The sequence below is a fragment of the Dendrobium catenatum genome, unplaced genomic scaffold (assembly GCF_001605985.2).
Source record: "Dendrobium catenatum unplaced genomic scaffold, ASM160598v2 fragScaff_scaffold_323, whole genome shotgun sequence".
NCBI classification, from domain to species: Eukaryota; Viridiplantae; Streptophyta; class Magnoliopsida; order Asparagales; family Orchidaceae; genus Dendrobium; species Dendrobium catenatum.
In genome coordinates this window covers 1,903,580-1,925,046 of record NW_021318785.1, presented here as the reverse complement: position 1 = coordinate 1,925,046, position 21,467 = coordinate 1,903,580, and the positions used below count along the sequence as shown (strand labels likewise).

Sequence of the window (21,467 nt, the reverse complement as noted above, 5' to 3'; positions counted from 1 at the left end):
ACCTTCCAAGAACCACCCAAAGATGAAGGACGAAGAACAGAGAAGAAAACTTGGAAACTTTCTTTAAGCAACCTTTGTGAACCCTCTCACAAACTCCCCCTCATAATTTCCTCTCTCTCTCTCCCTCTCTCTCTCCCTAGGCTCTCTCAGGTCAAGACAACAGCATTCAAGGTCTTGAGCATAAAAAGGCACGGGTCCTTTATATAGATTTTTAAGAACCGACATTATCATCCAGGACGATATTCCTATCGTCCTATACGATCAGTATAAATTAAACTCAATCAGCCCGGATGATTCAGGACGATAAGAAGAATTTTGTTCATATTGTCTAAGATGATATAACATCATCCTGTACGATTAGTTCAAATTGAAGATTATTGTCCATACCATTACTCTGAATGAGAGTCTAGACGAAATTAAAATGCCTTGATCGTCTAGGATAATCTCACGATCGTTCTGGCCGATTAGTTCAAAATCTGCCCAAATCATCCAGCACATTGCTCTGGTCATCTAGAAGAAATAAAGGTTTTTGAACTGATCATCCTGGCTGATCCTGTGATCGTCCAGGATGATATGATCGTATCAATCAACCTTGATTACTTTCCTTAATCTCCATATCAATTTAGGCATAATTACTCTGCATCATCCAAGACGATGTCCTGGACGATAATTAAAAAATAAAGCTACCTAAGTTGACCTGGCAGCTGATTCTTTCTAATTTGAGCCTATCATTCCGTACGATTCAAATATCATCCAGGATGATATGCATAATGATGGCTGCCTTAACCAGGATGCCCTAATTAGGGTTTCTATTTTTGACAGATCATCCGGGATGATTTTTGGATCGTGCTGGACGATGTACTCAAAATAGAGAACTCTAAGTTTACACAAAAAAAAATTCACTCAGGTGTGTGTGTGCAAAGTTACTTAGCATCAAGCACCATAAAGATTACATTTGACTCAAGAAAGGGAAAAAGTACATTACATACTGATTTAGACTAATCTACCCAATCTTGATCTGGTTCATCTTGCAGTCTCGATCCTGTGGTCCTGAAACATTAGTAGGTAAGGCAGTTGAAGTAAAATAGAAGTGTTTGCAATCATCAAAATTATATTTCTGAAAAATAGATACGCAACATATGCAAGTATATTATCATATTATTTTATTCTGGGTTATTCTTGCATTCCTCTATCGAGGCTATACATAATACTAGGTCTTAACTATACATAAGGCCACTATATGTATTAAAGAAAGAGTGGGATAATATTTAAAACATTTTTTAAATTTCTAGCAATAGAATATTCATTAGTACTTAATATGTTCTCTACATCATCAATCCAAAACTAAGAAATTAGCCCAATATGGAAGAAAAGATAAGAATACTCTTTTTTAATGAAATCCTAAAAGAATGGAAATGTAAAAGAATGTTGTCACCAGGAAGGTTCAATAAATCTCCTTTACACTCCTTTAATGTATTGTGTTGCTCAAACAAATATAGACTAAATACTTTACTAATTGTATCAAGTACTTTCCAAAAATTTCTTAGTTGTCACCCTAAGAGAGATTTAGAGAAGTTCCATGGAATGTACTAAAATTAAATAAGTGACCGAGCTCTCTTAAAAAATAACTCAATGACTATTTATAGAAAAATAAAAAGTAGAAAACTAGTACTATGATGCTTAAAATATTTTCACCACTGCACTTAATAAATGAATTAATATCAATGCGCTACAATTTTGGCTCTGCACAGCTCTTGCTGATGTTGTTAAGTTACTTAGTAAACAACTACATCATTTTGTTGCGGATCAATGGTTTATAATTTTGATGATAGCAAACATTCTTATTTCTCTACGACTGTCTTATGTACTGACATTTCAGGTTCACACGATCGGACTGTAATTTGGAACTAGCTCAAGATTGGGTAGACTAGGTCTGAGTCAGTTTGTACCTTTTCCTTTCTTCAGTCTATTGTATTTATTGTGAGCTCCTGATGCTTTGTAAACGATAAGAGATTTCTGACTGTTCCTAGAGTTTACTGTTTTTGGTAACTTTGTCTTGAGATGATATTGTATATCGTCGGGATGATCTGTTCAAAATCAGAAACTCTAATTAGAGGCATTCTCGTTAAGCAGCTATCATTATGAAAAACACATCGTCCTGGACGATTTGTTCGGCCAGGAGTGATAGGCTCAATTCAGAATCATCTGCCGCCAGTCTACTAGGAAATTCTTATTTTTTGGATATCGGCCTGGTGGATCGGCCTGGACTAAAAATATTGCCAGGATAATCCAGGACATTTTTCTAAAAATTGTGGCAATTTGTGAAGCATATAGGTGTATCCACCAATGGAAGATCGTCCGGCCGAATTAACATCTGTAGCTTTCATCTTTCAGGGAGATTTTTCTCATATTTGAACCTAATCGGATGCTCAGGAACGATGTAACATCCATAGAAGATCGAATTAATGGCATGCTTGGCTTAATAGGCGTTATTTCTTCTATTACGCTTCTTATATTTGACTAATGACTGGCATATGGATTATCTTTGGTTAATGCCATCATGTACGCTTCGTTCTTGGGGGAACATTCTGTAAAGAGAAGCTTGAAAGGGAGTGAGGAACGGGTGAATCTAGAGAGGGAGAAGATCCTGTGAGGGGGACTCAAGGGAGTGTGGAGGGGATTCCATCATGGTTGCTCCGGCAGGCTTGCATCTTAATACCTGTCGGATTCTAAGGCTTGTCTCGAGGGAAGTTCACCTTTGGTGTCAAGGCCTGGCGACTCCGCCGCACCGGAAGGATGGAAGTGATTTGTTAAGGGCTTCTCCGCTCTAGTCTGTGGGGGCTAAAGGAAGACACTTGTTTTAGTGCAATACTTGAGGGGCCTCCAAGGATGGACATAGGTCAAGGTTTGATAGAACCATTATAAATCAGGCGTGTTTCTTATCTTATATTTGCTTCGCAGCATTAATTTCGCATCTTGATTTTGATTGTGGTGAATCTCGTTTTGGATTTAAGATTAGTGTTTGTTTAAATATTGATTCACCCTCGCTATCTCATTATTAGCCTGGGCCAGTTTCATAAGGGCTTAACATCCCTAACGAACTTTCAAGTGTATCAGAGCACTTTCTAGTGTCATCTGAGCACTTTTACATTTTACTGAACATATTCATTGTACTTGGGAAATTACATTTGCCTATTCATTGATGCTGGTGACTTTTGAATGTGTAGTGTCTAAACACAATTTTGGCATTGAGGTTGAAGATCTTAATGCTACACACTAGAAGATGGAGGGGTCGGGTGTTATAAAGCTAACCATTTGGATGTCGTGGCACAGCTTTATAAAGAAGTGTAACTTAATGTCAATTTTGTGGTGTCTGGTTGTGCCTTTAATGGCATTGTGATTCATTTATATTGACTCTGTGGTGCTAAATGAGACTTAAATTTTGTTTCCATTTTGTTGTATTTTTCCTACAAACAGAACTAAACAATATATTTGTACTAAAAAAATAAAATGAAATAAATACTTTATTTACACTTATCATTACCTCTTATCCAAATCCTAAATAAATTTTAAATCTAAAATCTAAAATTCAAACAAATCATTAGGCCTATTAAACAAACTTTTGATCAATATCATTTATACAATTAAAAGTTTAATCTTCACTTAATTAAGAGTTCTTAAGAAACTAATTTGAGATATATATAACTATAAGACTTGCCTATATTGGGAGTCCATAACCCAGTAAAATAATAAAACCTACTTTAGTTCTCCAATGTAGGGGAAAAGTCTTGATGAATGTTTATATGCTTTATTCCTTGTAGTTTCATATTCAAAATGATTTGTAAAATGTTCTCTTTTCTCTTTTGAGATGAATTTAACACTCATCTTGTCGATTAATAGTATGTGTTTAATAATGAAAGTAAATTGTTTGTTTCTCTTTTAAATTGATAGTAAAGTATTAGTCAATTTTTTGAAATTAGTATAATGTAGAATATACATGTTTAACTTAAAAATACATAAAGGAAATTAGTCACACAGTTGGTTTGTCAACATGTTTTTTTAGCCAGTTCACTGCGAAAATTCTTATCTTTATCTTAGTGAGGACTAGACTTACTTTTTTGTAAATATGGAAAGATTGATTAGAGTGAGTTTCTTAGATCATTTGCCTATAACATTGGTCCAGCAACTATAGATGTCTAAAATTCTAATTTGTCTTAGGTAAGATAGGAATCCTAATTGATTCCTATTCAAATTCATGTCTAAATATATTTAAATATCTCTTAGTTTGAATCTTTTGGACGGGTCTTATTTCAAGTTTAGTTTTGCTCAAATTCATGTCTAAATTCCTATTTAAAATGTCACCCTAGTTTGATGTCTTTCAAACTTGATCAAATCAAATTCATTCCAAATAAAGTGTCTAGTCCGCACTATTGGGTGGAAGTTCCATTGAATCCCAACTATTGGGTGGAAGTTTCTTCTATCCATTGTCAACAACTATTGAAGATTAGATTGTTCACCATATAGCTAACTCTCCACCTTATACCTATCTATGTGACCTTAAACTTCATTCCTTATCTAAAAGAAAAGGAAGTTCAAAACCCAACTAGATAAACTAATCCATGATTATGCAAACAAGTTATAGATAGTCAAAGTCAAAATTCTTGAAGATGTAAGAGATTTTATATCACTAGAGCTGAGTAAGTGCTATGCAAAGAAAGTTAGCTTTGATACCTATTAGAATAAGAATCTGTTTAAAGACGTAAAGTCTGTTAGGCTACTCATTAGTGTAATTTCAAAGAGAACTAAAGAAGTTTGTTGTTGTATATAATAATAAATCAAATTTTTGTCAACCATAAATAATATTAATATTTTTTGTCTTGTAGAGGTATAAACCCAATAACTCCTATTTCCTATCATTTAGAAATATTTCATTTAAAACTTTTCATTTTTCTTTGGGCCATTATCTATAGTTTGACCAGCACCCCTAGAAGGTAGCAAATCACCTTCATATTTCAATACGAGAGTTGAAATCATTAAATGACCACCATAGTAATGTAATGGGTACTGATGCACTGTTGTTAAAAAAGTTTGGGAGCAGCTGTCTCGTGCGGCTTTTGTTGGTAAGTAGAATTACCTAATGAATCAGTCCACACCTTTGAGAAGAGGCATATATTTGTAAAAAAAATTCTAGATCACTTCATCTGTTATAGTCAAGGTTTTAGTGATCAAAAAATAGAAACTTAGTGAAAAATATGGTAGATTATATCTTACGATTGAAAATTTGTAGTATGAAGTATGTAACTTAAACTACAAAGTAACACATTATAGAGTTTTCCTTAAAAAAACATGGTCTGGGGCCTTCCAGAGAAGTTTTTCTAAGTAATGGATGTTATGCTCGTCCAAGGACCATTGTAAGACGGGGTGAATGTTTGTTAGGGGACTAATTTGAATCCACCTTAGCTAACAGAGGGCTTTGTGCCCTATCGATCATATTCTATTGATTCATATCTCAAGGATTTAACGCCATTAAGGAGCGTATTGGCTCTGGCCATAACCGCTATCTGTGGTGCCATTTGGCGGCAAAACCACTCGGTTCAGAGGGCCCCGGGTCATAACCGTTTACCTGCAGTGCCATTTGGCAGTGAAACTGCCGGTTAGAGGACACGTACCACGTTCTTACTGGCAAGAGATTATTTGAGAATGGATCCTAGTAATATTTTCGACTAGGCATTTGGCTCTTTGTGAGCTAGAGTTTATTTGAATTTGTCCACCCCGGCAGACTATTGCGGAGGGTGAATGGATTTTGCTTTAAGCGTTGATGGATTTATTTCAATTTTAAATGTTTTTGGGATTTTGAGATTTTTAGAATTTTCTGGGATTTTGGGGTGGAGCTATGGACTTTGGATATTTATGGGTATTTTAGGTAAAACTTTGGAGTATTTGAAATAGAATTTTGGGAGACAATTGAAAGTATTTGAGAACCCCTCCGGTTGAGATCTGCATTCAACACGGCCATCATCGGGGTGTTGTGGGGTCATTTCTCTTTATGGATTGAACCTTGTCAACTCTGTCGGGCTGTCGACTGAGGATTGGATTTCGTAGGCTTTATGCCCTCATCAGTGAATTCTCTTTGTTATAGGCCTTAAAGGCCTAATATGAATGTATTAAGACAAATATACCGGTCACCACAACAGTATATTTTTTTGAGAGTTCAAACCTTGTCGACTCCTATTGATCCGTATAGGAGGATCGGGTTCGAACTAGAATTCACTTATCAACCCGCGCAGCATCCCTAGGCATCGCGTGTGTACCAATAACACGCTCGTCGGGGCCCATGCGGGTTGGGATTGTATTTTCCCCTTTAGTGTACCTATGTGTATACAATTTATAGTGCACATGCGGGGGTGTTCTTGGAATAGACGCCTTCTGTCTGCTTGTACAGAGGTTGCAGATCCGGTGGCGTATTGTAGCAACTTCTGGATCAGTGGTTTGCTGCTTCGTATAGGTAGACTGTCGTACACTACTCGTTGATTTTCGTAGGCGGGTCATAGTGCACTAACGAGTCTCCTGCCTTGGATTGTAGAAGCTCATAGGAACTTATAGTCTTTAAGCATTATGCTGTGATTTTGGTCTTTACAATACAGCCACTATTGTTGGAGGTAGATGTATTCATCCTTAGACCGAAGTTGACTACAGGATACTGCATTTACTGTAGTCTTTATGCATCTACCCATCAGTGACATGTGGCACATACAATTGTCTTTGTAGAGAGAGATCGTATGTGTTGCAGATCATTTGGTTGTTATATATGAGTAGGAGTCGTACACCTTACAACTGTTCATTTCTATAGTGCATTGACTTGGTGGGGATTGTCGTATCTACTACGAGCTCCTAGGAATGTTTGTAGAAGAACCATTTCTCCTGCATCAAATCCACCTTTTCACCAATCTCAGGTGGGATTTGCTGAGATTGCACTTGTTTGTAAGAACGGATCTTGGATTGTTGGTCTCCCGTATTGCCTTCTCAATCAATAGGCATTGTAGGGATTGTCGTAGGAGATTGTGCATCGAGGTCTTGTAGGGTACTTTATGTCACTTTTGACCGTACAAGTGTTCTTGTAATTTGAATTTTCTCGTGTATGATACGAGTTTTGTTTTTCTGTGTGTTTGAGTCCGTATTAAGTCTCATTCAGACTCGGGTTCATCGAATTCACAACTCCCACTTGATGTTGTATAGCACGAATTCAAGAACGGATTCAAGTTCTTTAGCCGGCTCAAGTGCAATTCTTATTTGGATTCCTTGTTCCCCTCTTGATTTTTTATTCGAGCTCAAGTTTTGGTTCAATTTGAGTACTCGTTCAAGTTCAAATTGATTGTCCAAGGCCCTTTGAAGTTCTTGCAAGTTCAATCTTGTGTTCAAATGAACTGAATTTGGTTCAAATATGATTTTATTTCATTTGAATTTGATCTTCAGTTCTGGCTTGATTTTATTTGGATTTGAATTTTAGAAATCATTTGAATTTCATTTAGGTCCTCTGCACATGTTCAATCAAGTTCAAAAGTCCACTGCTCTTTCTCATTTGGTCCAAACATTTTGTTCTTTTCAGTGCGAAACAGGTCCGAGTATAGTAATATTTCACCCGAAATTTTGGCAGCCTCCCGGCGTCTCCCCCGTTTACGGGAAAACAATGAGAAGACTGGGCCTTCCCACCACGCGCAATAAAGGCGTGTATGGTAGGTGCCCTCTTTTGAGAACACCGCGGCCGTGATTTTTCTTTCCACCACGCGCAATAAAGGTGTGTATGGGATCTTTGACGGTACCTGTTACAAGAAAAGAGCAGTTGCTTTCCCCCAGCCCGGGGGTACTTATGAATCATTCCAGCCGCACAAAGAGAAAGGTACACCAGGCTAGCCTAGATATGAAGTGAAATCAAAATATCTCAATAATAAGACAACATGAAATATAGTTCAACTCAAAATTCAATCTTTCCCAAATCCCAGTATTCTTTTCATTAACATCTAATTCCAATTTCCAAAAATAAATAGCAATGACATATCACATAAGAACTCATAAGTCATCAGCACTGTCATCACTAAGGGGTTCTTCATTTGAATCATCATTATGGTGAACTGCTCTCTCCCATTCCTCCTCTTTTATAGAGTCCAATGTCAGGCATTTACTTCAAGATTTATGTAAGTTTTAATATATATAGCGTGAGGCGTAAGCCTCATGCCAGTGAGGCGAAGCGGGCCTCAATCAAGTTGTGGCGCAAGCCTCATAAAAAAAACTAGAAGCGTAAGCATCGAGGCGTTTTTTACTGGAATTGCGCAAAGGCGAGCCTCATATTGCGCAATTTTAAACCATGCCCCATACTATCATATGCTTGCTCCATATCCACTTTAATGGCCACAACCCTTTCTTTGCTTTGGAATTTCTGAATTTATGAAAGATTTCTTGAGTGAGCAAGATATTCTCAAAAATTGATCTCCCCTTGATTAATGCAACTTGGTTTTCTGAAATGATTTTAGGAATACAATTGACAATCCTGTTCAATAACATTCTTGCCACTATCTTGTATATAGAATTGCATAGACTAATAGGTCTATAATTTGAAGGTGTCATAGGATTCTTAATTTTAGGAATAAGAACCACAACAGTTTCTCTCCATTCATCACACATAAAACAGGAATTAAAAAAAAAAGTCAAATAGCCTTCCAAACATCAAACTTTATAATGGACCAATAGCATTTAAAGAAAGTATAAGATATATCGTCTATACCAGGAGATATATTGTTATCCAATTGAGAAATAACAATCTCCAACTCTTCCTCAGTAAAATCAGCCTTGAGCCGTTCCCTGTCTACATCATCCAGAATTTTGGAAAGATTTGGCCATCCGGAAAGAGAGCACTTCTTAAACCTCCACTTCTCCTGGAAGTAATTTGAAAAGATTTCTTCAATGCAGCTTTGATCCTCAGTCAAAATGCCTTAGTATTTTTAATTTGCTTAACAAAGTTACTGTTGCGTCTTGTAGATGCAACCAAGTGGAAGTATTTAGAGTTGGAGTCACACTCTTTGTACCACTTCACTTTAGCTCTTTGTCTCCACCAAGAGCTTAGCCTTCCCAATGTAGAGTTCAGCTCCCTTACTTTAAATCTTAGCATGGAAATTTTTTCTTCAAAGAGATTTCCCGAACTGGCTTCCTCCTCTTGCAAATCAATGATCTCGGCTTTCAGTTTTTCTTTTAGAATATTGAGGTTTGCATGTTTGACTATGCTCCAATGAAATAAGGCTTTAAGAATCTCTTGAATTTAAGATTAAGTCTTTGTACATCATCCCCTCCAACTGATTTTTCCCAAGAACTTGCAACAATTCCTCTGGATGCTGGATAAGAAGACCAAACTTCTTCAAATTGCAATCTTTTGGATCTTCTGTACCCTGTATTGAATAAATTGATGGCTATAGGACAATGGTCTGAAGCAATTCTTCCAAGATGCCGAACTACTGCAGGTTGAATGATCTTCAAAGCTGCAGAATTTAATAAGCAACGATCTAGCCTCTCAAGAATGCGAGCTCCTCCTTTCTTATTATTACACCAAGTGTATTTAGGACCTATAATTCCAATGTCATGAAAGTCACTCCTCTTCATAAACATTTGCATATCTTGAGGATCTTGAGAGAAAACAAACCTCTTCCCACCTCTTTTCTCCTCTTGAAAAAGAATGCAATTGAAATCTCCACCTATGATGAACGGAATATTGGAATTAGAAAAGGCATGAAGATTCTCCCAAAGTTGTCTTCTCTTATAAATGTCTTTGCTGCCACAAACAGTAGCAATAAGCCACTCTCCTTTATTCTGAATTTTGAACAAACCAATAACCATTTATGGAGAAGCATGAGTAATGGAAAAAGAACAAAAGCTGGACATCCAACAAACTAGAATTCCTCCAGACAAACCTTCCGAAGGGACATTGAAGAAATCCCAATTACTACCAACAAGTTTGTTGTCTTCTTCTCTACCAAAAGATTGAACTTTTGTTTCTACTAGCCCAACATAGAAAACATCAAGGTCTTTGACAAACTCCCTTAAGTAACGAGAGGCTTCAATTTTTCTTGCCCCTCTACAATTCCAAAATGATAGAGACGTCATTTGGATTTAAAAATGGGATTGCTCCCATTTTTAAACTTCTTAGCACCGTCACCCTTCCTTTTTTGAAGTAAGATGTTATCTTTGCCCAAAGAGTTAAGTTCTTTAAGAAGCTTACTTACCCTTACTTTTAACAAATTCATTTTATCCTCTCTGTTTTAATAACAGCAAGATCAGATTTGGAACAATTGATTTCTCCTTCTTCAAGATCTTCATCCTTGTCAATAAAGCCAACAATTCCTTCTTCACCAAAATTCTTAATGCTCAATATTCTGAACATATTTTTATCTTCTGTTGAAAAATGAGCAGTTTGATTACTCGGAATCTCATTATCACCACACAAATCTCTGTTATCTTCAACTGCAGTATCTACCTTCTTGTAATGAGCTTTCAATGTACCTTCCATGCAAGTGCCAGTACCTGAAATTTCCTTCTCCACAACTGTAACTTTAACATTCACAGTTGGAACAAGAGTTTCTTCTACAAATCTTCCAGGAACCTCTACATTTCCCTTACCAACATTCTCATCTACAGATTGAACTGAATTTGGATTAAAGGAAGATTTCTGCACATACACAGATTTTAATTTTCCTGAATTTATTGTTTCTCAGATTCACCTTACCCAATCAGGTAATGGCTTCTTCCTTCTTAAATTTTGGACAAGAATCCATGGCCCATAGCTTTTGTCTGATTCAACTTCTTGCTGAGATTGATGGAATTTAGACTGCATTCCCTTTTCCAATGAATTTACATGTTCCTTTTGATAAGCCGCCACGTCATCTTTACATTTATCATCTAGATGACCCACTTTACCACACTTGAAACAAAAAGTAGAAACTTTTTCGTATTCAACCTTTTGAAAGAAACGTCCGTGGGATCCTTCTACCCAAACTCCAGTTGGAAATTGTTGATCCAAAGGCATACGAACATAAACTCTAGCATACTCCCTCTTGCTCCATTGAAACATGTTACCATCGATTCAAAGATGGATTCCGATCTTGGAGGCTATTCTAGCTACATTTTCTTCATCCCAGCAAATTAAAGGTAGATGAGGAAACCTGGCCCAAATCGAGGAAGTTAATCCTCTTAATGAAGAAGGAGAAAAATAGTGGAGACCATTTATCAATTCCCACAATGTGTCCATTGACGTACCACGGGCCACCTTCTAGAACTTTGTCAACTGATTCCTTATCAAAGAAGGAACATAAAATCCAGTCAAGTCCAAGGGAATTAATATGAAACTTCCCAAACTGACTCCATTGACGGCGAAGTTCTCTAGCAATCACAATGACTTGAGCATTCTCACCAAAAACCTTCACAACCAGAGATAATTGAAGTTTATCAGCATTCATCTTCAAACAAGATTCATTGAGTTTAACTTATTCACCGTCCTCAGAAAGAAATGATTCATTTTCTTTAAACGAGACTTTGATGTTCGGTTTCCTGATCCAAGCTTTAATAAGATTCGAATCAGCAGCTTTTAAGGTCACAGCTTCCTCGGTATTACGTCGAATATCTGATGTGTTCTCCATAAGTTTTTGGGAAAAAGAACTCCATTCTCAATGAACTGAGATTTACCAGCTAGGTTGTTGAATTTGTTCACAAAAAGCTTTAAGCCTGACGAAGATGAGGCTTCATTGTCACCTAATTTCTTCTCATGAATCCTCAGAGATTTGAAATTCTTCACGGGAGAATGAATCAAAATTCCTTTGCCTTTCCCTGGCACAACAGGTGACTTCTTAAGAGCCTCTGAAGAAGGTCCATTAATATGTAAAATCCCATATTTGTGAATTCTGAATGAACCATCAGGACGAACAAACTTCAAACTTGTATCGCCGGGAGGGATCCGACGATCAGCGGCGAACGCCACTCCTTCTTCCATCGACGGCGAACAGACCGCCAACAATAACGGGCTGGAAAAATTTGAATTTCAATGAACTTTCTCTCACTTAATTCCGGGAGCTTCTCTCTCTAAACCAACTTCTCCATCTTCATCAGTTGAACTAAGTAGTTTGAACATATTGTCCTTAACATAAGAGACGTTTTTTGGATCAACATCAACTAGCTATTCTACAGATTTAGTAGCATACACAGCTTCAGGAATCACCAATGAATTCTGATTTTCAACGGGTTGAACAATATCAGTATCATTTATAAGTTTTGCAGCTACTGAGCTAACCACAGATACTTCCTTTGCTTCCATTCCTTCCACATTTTTGATGATATTTTGAGGTGCAATTTTTCCCACCAGTGCCTTAGCCCTTATAAACTCTTCTCTGCATATCAACTCTTCTACCCTTCCTTCCACGATTTACACGAATCCAGGGCATGTATTCAAATTCTCTATCTTCAGCCAATTTTTGAGAGTTTTCAGCAACATTCTTTACGATGCTATGGTCTTGAATAACCTCAGTGGTATTATTATTTAAGGCCAAATCATAGTCAACAACCATATGTCCAATTCTTCCACATTTAAAACAAAACGTTGAGACCTTTTCATATTCAAATTTTTGAAAAAATTTACCATTTACTCCTTGAACCCATACACCCAAAGGAAGCTTCTGTTAAGATCTACACGAACACAAACTCTTGCAAATTCTCTCCTACTCCATTGGAACATATTCCCATCTATCAGGAGAGGAATTCCAATTACAGATGCAATCCGTGTAACATTGGTTTCATCCCAGCAAAAAAGAGGAAGATGAGGTAATCTTATCCAAATAGGAGCTGCCAACCCCTTCAAGGAAGACGTAGAGAACTCCGGAGCCCATCTATCAATGCCCACAATGTGGCCACTAACAAACTATAGACCACCAGATAAAACACTTTTCATGGAGTCTGAAGAGAAGAATGAACAAAGGATTCAACCAAATCCCAAAATGGTTAAATGAAACTTTCCAAGCTTATTCCACTGTCTGCGTAACTCCCGAGCAATTACTTGATATGGAATGTCCTTCCCAAATACCTTCACCACAACTGAGAATTTCAATTTCTCAGAGTTCTCCACAAATGATGGTTCAAATAATTTTACAGTTCCATCTTCAGTTATAGCAGATTCATCCTTTGCAAAGTTGATTTTGATGTTAGGCCGCCTATTCTAGGGATTAAGTTGCTTGGTAACATTAGCGTCGCTTTCAACATGATTTTCCTTATTTTCAGGAATTGTCTTATGAGCATTCATCCAAACAGTCAGAGTGTCTTCAGAACAAATTGAATTTTGAGTTTTATTAGAAAGATTTGACATACCAATCCTGTTCACAATCAGCTTCATATTTGAAGAAGAAGAAGAAGCTTCCAAATTGTTGTTTTTGTTCCCAACAGAGTAATTATAAGATACTCGAGGGATCTTTACCATAGCATCTACCTCCAATTGTTTACCTTTACCCAAAACAGGTGAAGATATCTTCAAAACATTCAGAGATGATTCTTTGATCTTCAAAGCACCAAAGACAACAGATCTATTCCGATCAACATGACAATTAGGAAAGTGAGAAACCAATGGAGGTTGATCAAGAAGGTGCCGACCACCGGCAAGAGATTCCAAAGGATTCTCCGCCAAAGCAGGCCGATCCACCAAAGAAGGATGCGAAATAGAATTATGGATTAGGCGAATACTCTCATCAGGCTAAGAGCTAAAAGATGATGAGTGGAGGATTTCCGATGACTGTAGTCAGTCGCTGGAGGTTTATCAAACATTGCCGGAAAGACCGACACCGGTGGAGGAAAAATAGAATTTTGAAAAAGCAAGGTTTCTCTCTCTAAACGGGAGGTTCAATTTCAAATGCAAGAATTCAAGGTAAGAAAAGAAGAAAAATGGCTCAGATTGCTATATAAAAGGGTTGAGCGCCACGACGTAGAGTGTTGCAATGCTTTGCCAATTAAAGGTTAGTCTGGTCAAAGAAAGGACGATCGTTTCGCCCCTGTGGTCAGGTTGCGCCGCGACACTGAGCTTTGGAAGTCAAAACAACAACCTTTTGATCGAGTCACCACTATGGCGTGTGACACTTGTTAATGCTACTGCATTGCAAAAGACCTCCACCTCGGCTAATTGTAACACTGACCGAGCGCTGTAGCACTTGCAACAACACTTGGGAGCTCTAATTAATTTGCAATTTTTCAAAGGAGATAGCGTCGTGGTGCTGACATTCAGCCTTAAGGCCCTGTGGTAAGCTATTTGGCACTGCGGCACTTGGTTCCCATAATGCTATGGCGCTGAATGAAAAGAAGTGTTGCGATGTTGGGCTCCACGGTGCTACAGCTATAACGCCCAAGAATTAAATTTAGAATAATTGTCTATTTATTATTTTAAGAATATACCAAAGCTTCTTTAAATCATCAATATAAATAATAACTAACGAAAGCAATTACAATCATATACATCAAGATATTTTGTTATTCATTCACCAAAATATTTATACTAGCCAGGAAATCACTACAATCACTAATCTATTATAAGCTCCTAACTAGAAAAGAATAAAAAAATACATAATAAAATTTAAGGAAAACTCGACTCACTCCAACTAGTCTTGACCACTTCCCTAACCTGAAAATATTATAAATTCACATAATAAGCTTAAAAGTCCAGCAGTAATTCAAAGCTGACTAAAGCTTTCAATGCAAGGACTAAAAAATTAATATAATATATTTAATTTAATATAATCAATAGCAGTCAATGAAGTGAATCACTAAATTTTTCAATAATGATGTTTTTAACATCTTTTACCCCAATTGATTCCCAGTTAGTTATTAGTTATATTAATTATCATTTATCCAATTAATCAATTATCATATTAAATTAATTAATTATCATTACATATGGCTTCATTAAATTAATAAAGAGTTATCAATATCTATTTGTCAGCATAATTAATCATCTATTACAGGCTAGAATCAGGATAACACCATAAATCATATTTAAATAAAGCCCGTTGGCCCACCCTTATGCGAAAGATATTATGTTTTAATAGTCAACCCATTAGTATAGCAAGCCCTTCTAATATATGCAAATGCCACAATCAAAATACAGTAGAAAATAATTAATTATGTTCAATATATGAAAATTATAAAAATTATTGAAAATTAAAATGAGATTTGAGTTACTTACAATAAATAGAAGAATTCTCTGAATAAAATTGACGGATGAAAAAGCCCCAAAGAACCTTCTCTCTTCAATCTCTCTTCTTCGATAAGGTACGATGCTGAAATTCATTTTTTTATTTAAAAAAAAATATTAAAAAGAAAATCGAATTATTACAACTGCGCTGAATTAATTTCTATTTTTATAGAGAGAAGGGTGTCGTAGTGCCAAATGCTCCTAGTGCTATAATGCTAAGAGCGTTGCGGCGGTTGATGACCCAACGCTGCGGCGGTTGATGACCAGACGCTGCGGCGCATGGATCCAATTTTTTTTTTTTTTAAATCTACTTTAAGGAAATATCAATCAAGCACCATAGACACACTGCATGAGCATACAACAGTTATATAAGATTAAATGTCAAAAAAATATAAGACAATCGTAAATCAAACATATCAATCAAAAAATAAATTTGGTTGCCTAATAAGTAACGTTAAGTTTACAATCTTCAGTTAGACTATACCAACATTCTTAATTAGGATGAGCTAAGTCAACAATACTCCTCAAACAATCTATGTCCCCTCCTAAGTAGGGTTTCAACCTTTGGCCATTAACTTAGAAGATTTGGGCAGTCTTGATTTTCTAATTCCTCCAGCTCCATAAGGATACACTAACAACAGTGAGCAATCCTAACCACTTAGACTTTAGTATTCCTAGAAATAATTTCAATCTTGAATTAAACAAAAGTACTTCTTGTTCGGGGGTAAATTTTCTCTTAAAATGCTTACGATCATACTATTTTTTCATTTGTTATTTATACAACCTAACATTTTCAAAAGCTTCACTTCTTAACTCCTCCAACTCTTTCAACTATAATAATCTCTTTTTCTCAGCATCATTAAGATTGTAGTTTAATTTTTTTACTTCCCAAAATGCTCAATATTTTAACTCAAAGGTAGGTGACAAACTTTTCCAAAAAAGCAAATGATTGGAAGGCATCCCAATTGGTGTCATGAATGCATTCATGTAAGCCCATAATGCATCATCTAATTTCAATGCCCAATCTTTCATATTTGAGCTTACAGTCTTTTCAAGAATTCTCTTTATCAATCTATTATTAATCTCACCTTGGACACTAATTTGGGGGTGATAAGCAATAGCAACCCTATGTTGAATACCAAATTTTGAGACTAAGGCCTCCACTTTTTTATCACAGAAGTGACTTCCTCCATTACTAATCAACAAGAACTCTGCATTTCAAATCTAGAAAAAATATTTTTCTTCAAAAATTTTAGCAGTACCTAAACATCTGTTCTGAGGGAGGCAACTGTCTCAATTTATTTGGAGACAATCTACAACAATCAAAATATATTGACACCTATGAAATTGCACAAATGTGCCCATAAAATCAAGTCCTCAAATATTAAAGATTTCCACTTCCAACATATAATTTAAAGGCATTTCATTTCTCTTAGTGATGTTTCCTACCTGCTGACATTGATCATATTTCTTGACATAAGCATTGACATCTTTAAATAGGGTACACCAATATAATCCAACATGAAGGATCTTAGAAGCATTTCTAAACCTTCTTAAATGCCCTCCATAATTTAAATCATGACACTCCCTAATGATGGGTTCTACTTTCTCCTCAAGGACACACCTCCTAATGATTTGATCATAGCATTTCCTAAAGAGATATGGCTCATCCCACAAGAAGAACATAGCATCATGCTAAAATTTTTGCCTTTGAGTATGTGATAAATCAAAGGGGATCACTCCACTCACAATATAGTTCACTATATCAGCATACCAAGACGAACCACTAAAAGATGTTCATATGGAAAGAATTCATTTATATCACACTCATGAGATATAGATTCTTCCAGCTATAACCAAAAAATATGATCAACAACATGGCTCTCAATGCCTTTCCTATCAAGGATTTCTACATTAAACACTTGTAATAAGAGAATCTACCAGATCAATCTTGGCTTGACGTCTTTTTTGTCATAAGACATTTAATATCATATTGGTTTGTGTAAGCATGAACCTGAATGTCAATCAAATAGAATTTGAATTTATCAAAGGCAAAAACAATCGCTAGCATTCTTTTTAGTTGTATGTAATTATATTGAGCGGCATTTAACGTTCTGCTAGCATGAAATTTTAATTTTTTTTGTTAATTGCATTGTACAATCAGTTTAAACAGAAATTAATAAAATTAACAAAAAATTATAAATTTGAATTATAACTAATCGTAAGGTATGGACAAAACATCATACTGGATGATCATCAACAACAACAACAACAACATCAAGCCTTTATCCCACTACGTGGGGTCGGCTACATGAATCCTTTTTCTCCATTATGTCCTATTAAAAGTCAAATTCTAGTTTAAATCTAATAAAGAAAGGTCATTCATAATATTTTCTAACCAAGTCTTTTTAGGTCTACCCATACCTTTCTTAACATAAGTTAAATCTAATACCTCTACTCTCCTAACCGGTCATCGGAAGGCCGCCGTTTTATGTGACCAAACCATCTAAGGCGACTCTCTCTAATCTTATCTTCTACTGGAGCTACTCCAACCTTTTCACGTATATGCTCATTTCATATCCTATCTCTAAGGGTAAAGCCACTCATCCACCTGAGCATCCTTATCTCTGCCACACTTAACTTGGTATTATGCTTCTCTTTTAATGGCCAACATTCAGCACCATAAAGCATTGCAGGCCTCACTACCATCTTATAGAATTTTCCCTTAAGTTTGAGGGGTACATTTCTATCACATAACAAACCCGATGCGTTCCTCCACTTCAATCACCCAACTTGAATTCTGCTGATAATATCCCCATCTATTTCACCATCACTCTGAACAATATATCCAAGATATCTAAAACATGTACTCCTATTAATGACTTGATCGCCCAAAGTCACAATCCCCTCACTAAGTCTATTACTACTAAAATTACACTCCATATATTATGTTTTAGATCTTCATACTGGATGATCATCAATAACCAAAAACTCCGTCGTCAAATCCAACCGACCTAAATAAAAAATTTTGAAGTTTGAAAATTGAACTCTTCGTATTATATAAACCTATTTGTATTGTATGATCATTTAAATTTTAAAATATTGTCAAATTTAAGTAAGGTTATTAAGGAATTAAATCGAATCTGATTAATTACAGATCGTACTGGACAATCATGTATAGTACTATACAAAGCACTTGAACAGTCTCTAAACAAATTTTGGTTCATCCTGTATGATTCAATGTTTGATTTGAACTAACTGTATTAGACTAATTCGAATCGTACAAGACAATCTTCGACAGTGTTAAAACAATCAGATTATATAATCCATTTATTATACTGTACAAACAGAGTCAACATAATTGAATTATTAAGATTTTTGCAAGCCAACTTTTTAAGCTTTTTTAATAGAGTTTAGAGAAATCTTTTGACAGTCAGATGGTTGAGTCTTCTGTGAGAAGGCGTTAAAGAGGGGGCTTTGAGCAAGGGAGAGAATGGATGAGGTTGTGAGAGAGGGAGTATGTTCTTATGGGTTTCAAAAGAGTGTGAGTGAGGATTCCACATAATTGCTCCGGCCAACTCGTACCTGAATTCCTCCATGGTCATCAGAATCATCAAAACCTTGCTCGTTGGATTCACTGCTCATTATTTCATAACCATAATCAATAATAGGACTCGACTAGGTCGAGGGTCCTGCAGCATCATGCCAATGATCATTTTGCATGACTACATTTAAAAAACTAATATTTACTCAAAAATCGATATAATAGCTTAAATTGTTAAACTTACTAATATGTTCACTGGGGTACTTACCTGCACATGGATCGTCAATTAAATGAAGCCTTGAAACATCATCATTAACTTCGATCTTTTCCTCCATGCTGAACAACTCATGTATTTGAGATGTTAGGTTATCAATATTCATTATTGGCACACTCAGTTCTTAAACTTTCACATATATATAAAAGAAATTCTATAGCAGCTTAGCATAACACAACATCACACGCAACATGTGAAGCAATGAAATAATTCCCGACTGGCAGTCGACAAATTAAATTCACTGTATACTTTGCTTCATTGTAATTTAGTGCCCTGAGTATCTTTAAGTTCAACTAATTTGCAATTCCTTGGCACTAAGAAGGGATGATTCCTACCCCCAATATACATTGGTACGAAATTGGCATCCACGCATAACTCACCATCATATCTTAACATAAACATAGCTCCTTGTCTACTCATTATCAAACTGCTACATCGCATTGGAATTTTAAAAAAGAAAAAGAAATAAACTAGTTCAACTAATAAATGTTAATTTATCTGAAAACTAATAACTATACGTAACAACTGCAAAATTTAAGTGACTCTATGTTCAAAAAAGGTAAAGCTAATATTATCATACAAAGTAAATTAAAAATAGGTCAAATGTGGAAACATATATAGTAACAAACTCTTAACCAGTTTTTTTTTTAAATTTAAGCACTTCTTACAAAAAAACAAAAATTTATATTAGTTAAATGTAACTTTTTTTTAATATAAAGCTTAATGTAAGTGTTCTATTAAAATCTGATAAAATTAAAATATATATTAAAATAAAAAGTACAAATATGAAAATTGACAAATATATTAAAATAATAATATAATAACTAAATGCAAAAATCTTAACATATATATTAAAATAAATATATACAACTTGAGCTAACCGTAAATGTTTTTTATTTAAATATGATATTTCTTTAAACAAGTCACATACATACTTATCTCTCAAAACAACTCATTATATAAACAACTCAAAAATAACCCAGTGCTCGCTTCTATTTCTGCATTACCAAATCACATATAAATAACTTTTGTCGACGAACTCAAAAAATCCTTAAACCCTTGCATCTTCATCAAAAAGAGATAAGATGTCATAAAAAATAAAATACAAAAACACCACAACAAAGATACAAAGCTATACTCATATTTCTATACAACATTAACTGGAAAAATAAAATAAAATAAAAACAAATAACTTACCTTGATTCGGCGACCTCGACAGATCTGGAAATGGCGGATTAAGAAGCATGAGTGAACGAAGCAGCTGGACAAGCATGCGGGGAGAAAAAAACAACTTTAAAAAGCTAACTATAGCAAGTCGTCCATTTATTGGGCTACTTGCTCACCACCATGTTAGAGACCCAGTAAGCTTCGGAATGTTGAATCAAATAGATTAATTATATATTAGGTTTAATTTAAAATTTTGTCCTGTTTTTTTGGTACATTTAGGTCAATTTAGGCAAATTCACACCCATATCGCATATATAAGACTCAAACTCAAGGAGAAAGGAACCTGAAATCTGCAAATATAGTAATCATCCCCATAATGCTGTCTGAAGAAGTCAACCGGCCTAACAACCGGATGACGTGGCCGGAAAATCACGCTCAAGTTAATCATAGCCTTCACCTTATCCGGCCTGAAAACGCAAAGATTCCACGCCAGAATCGCACCCCAGTCGTGCCCCACCACGAATACCTTAACAAAAAAACACTTCCTTAATCCAAAAATCAAATTCATTTTATGCGTTACGCTTCCTTCTTTCCAATGAAGAGCAAAGAAAATATGAGGCGGATTAACTCTAACCTGCTCTTGGCCTAGAGCGTTGATGAGGGCGACAAGGTCGCCAACGAGGTGGAAGATGGAGTAGACGGCGATGTCCGGCGGCGCATGAGTGTCGCCGTAGCCGCGAAGATCGGGAGCAACGGCGCGGAAACCGCGGGAAGCAAGGGAAACGATTTGGTGACGCCAAGAGTACCAAAGCTCAGGGAAACCATGGAGAAATAGAACCACAGGCCCCTCTCCCTTTTCTGCGACGTGCATCATTATCCCGTTGAGCTCCAGCGTCCTATGCGCAATCTCTTCTCCCTTCATCTCTCTCTCTCCCCGATTTTATTCTGCCCTTAAAGGAAGGATTCCTTGACTTGGAAGGAATGAAGTATTAAAGCTCACTTCCGAGGTGCTCGCTAGTTTTATGTGGTTTAGGATTCGTGGTATTGACTAGGGAGGAATAAATTAATGGAACTGTCAATATACCAATAGAATAAATAGAAAAGAGTGAGGCTTTGTTTGGTTGGTCATGTTCTCGAAAAAATTTGTTTTAAAATGATTGTGGAGAAAATGGAGTTTCAGAAATAACGTTTTATATAATAAAGTTATTACAAAATATTGTTTG

The 21,467-nt window shown here is 35.9% G+C and overlaps 1 protein-coding gene across 7 annotated transcripts; it reads right to left on the bottom strand.

The window, feature by feature from the left end:
• Positions 1-983: 983 nt before the first annotated feature.
• LOC110104325 (bifunctional epoxide hydrolase 2) lies at positions 984-21,275 on the bottom strand. Of its 7 annotated transcripts, XM_028693567.1 has the most exons (5): positions 20,879-21,275; positions 20,588-20,770; positions 20,275-20,338; positions 15,251-15,344; positions 984-1,050 (listed from the first exon to the last, which is right to left on the bottom strand). In XM_028693567.1, the coding sequence occupies exons 1-5, from the start codon at positions 21,164-21,166 to the stop codon at positions 999-1,001; spliced, it is 681 nt and encodes a 226-aa protein (XP_028549400.1). In that variant the 5' UTR covers positions 21,167-21,275; the 3' UTR covers positions 984-998. The 7 variants fall into 7 exon arrangements, with proteins under 7 accessions (XP_028549400.1, XP_028549401.1, XP_020690764.1 ...); XM_028693568.1 differs by lacking the exon at positions 15,251-15,344 and having other exon boundaries at positions 989-1,050; positions 20,879-21,271; XM_020835105.2 differs by lacking the exon at positions 15,251-15,344 and having other exon boundaries at positions 1,009-1,050; positions 20,275-20,298; positions 20,879-21,268.
• Between the last annotated feature and the right edge of the window lie 192 nt (positions 21,276-21,467).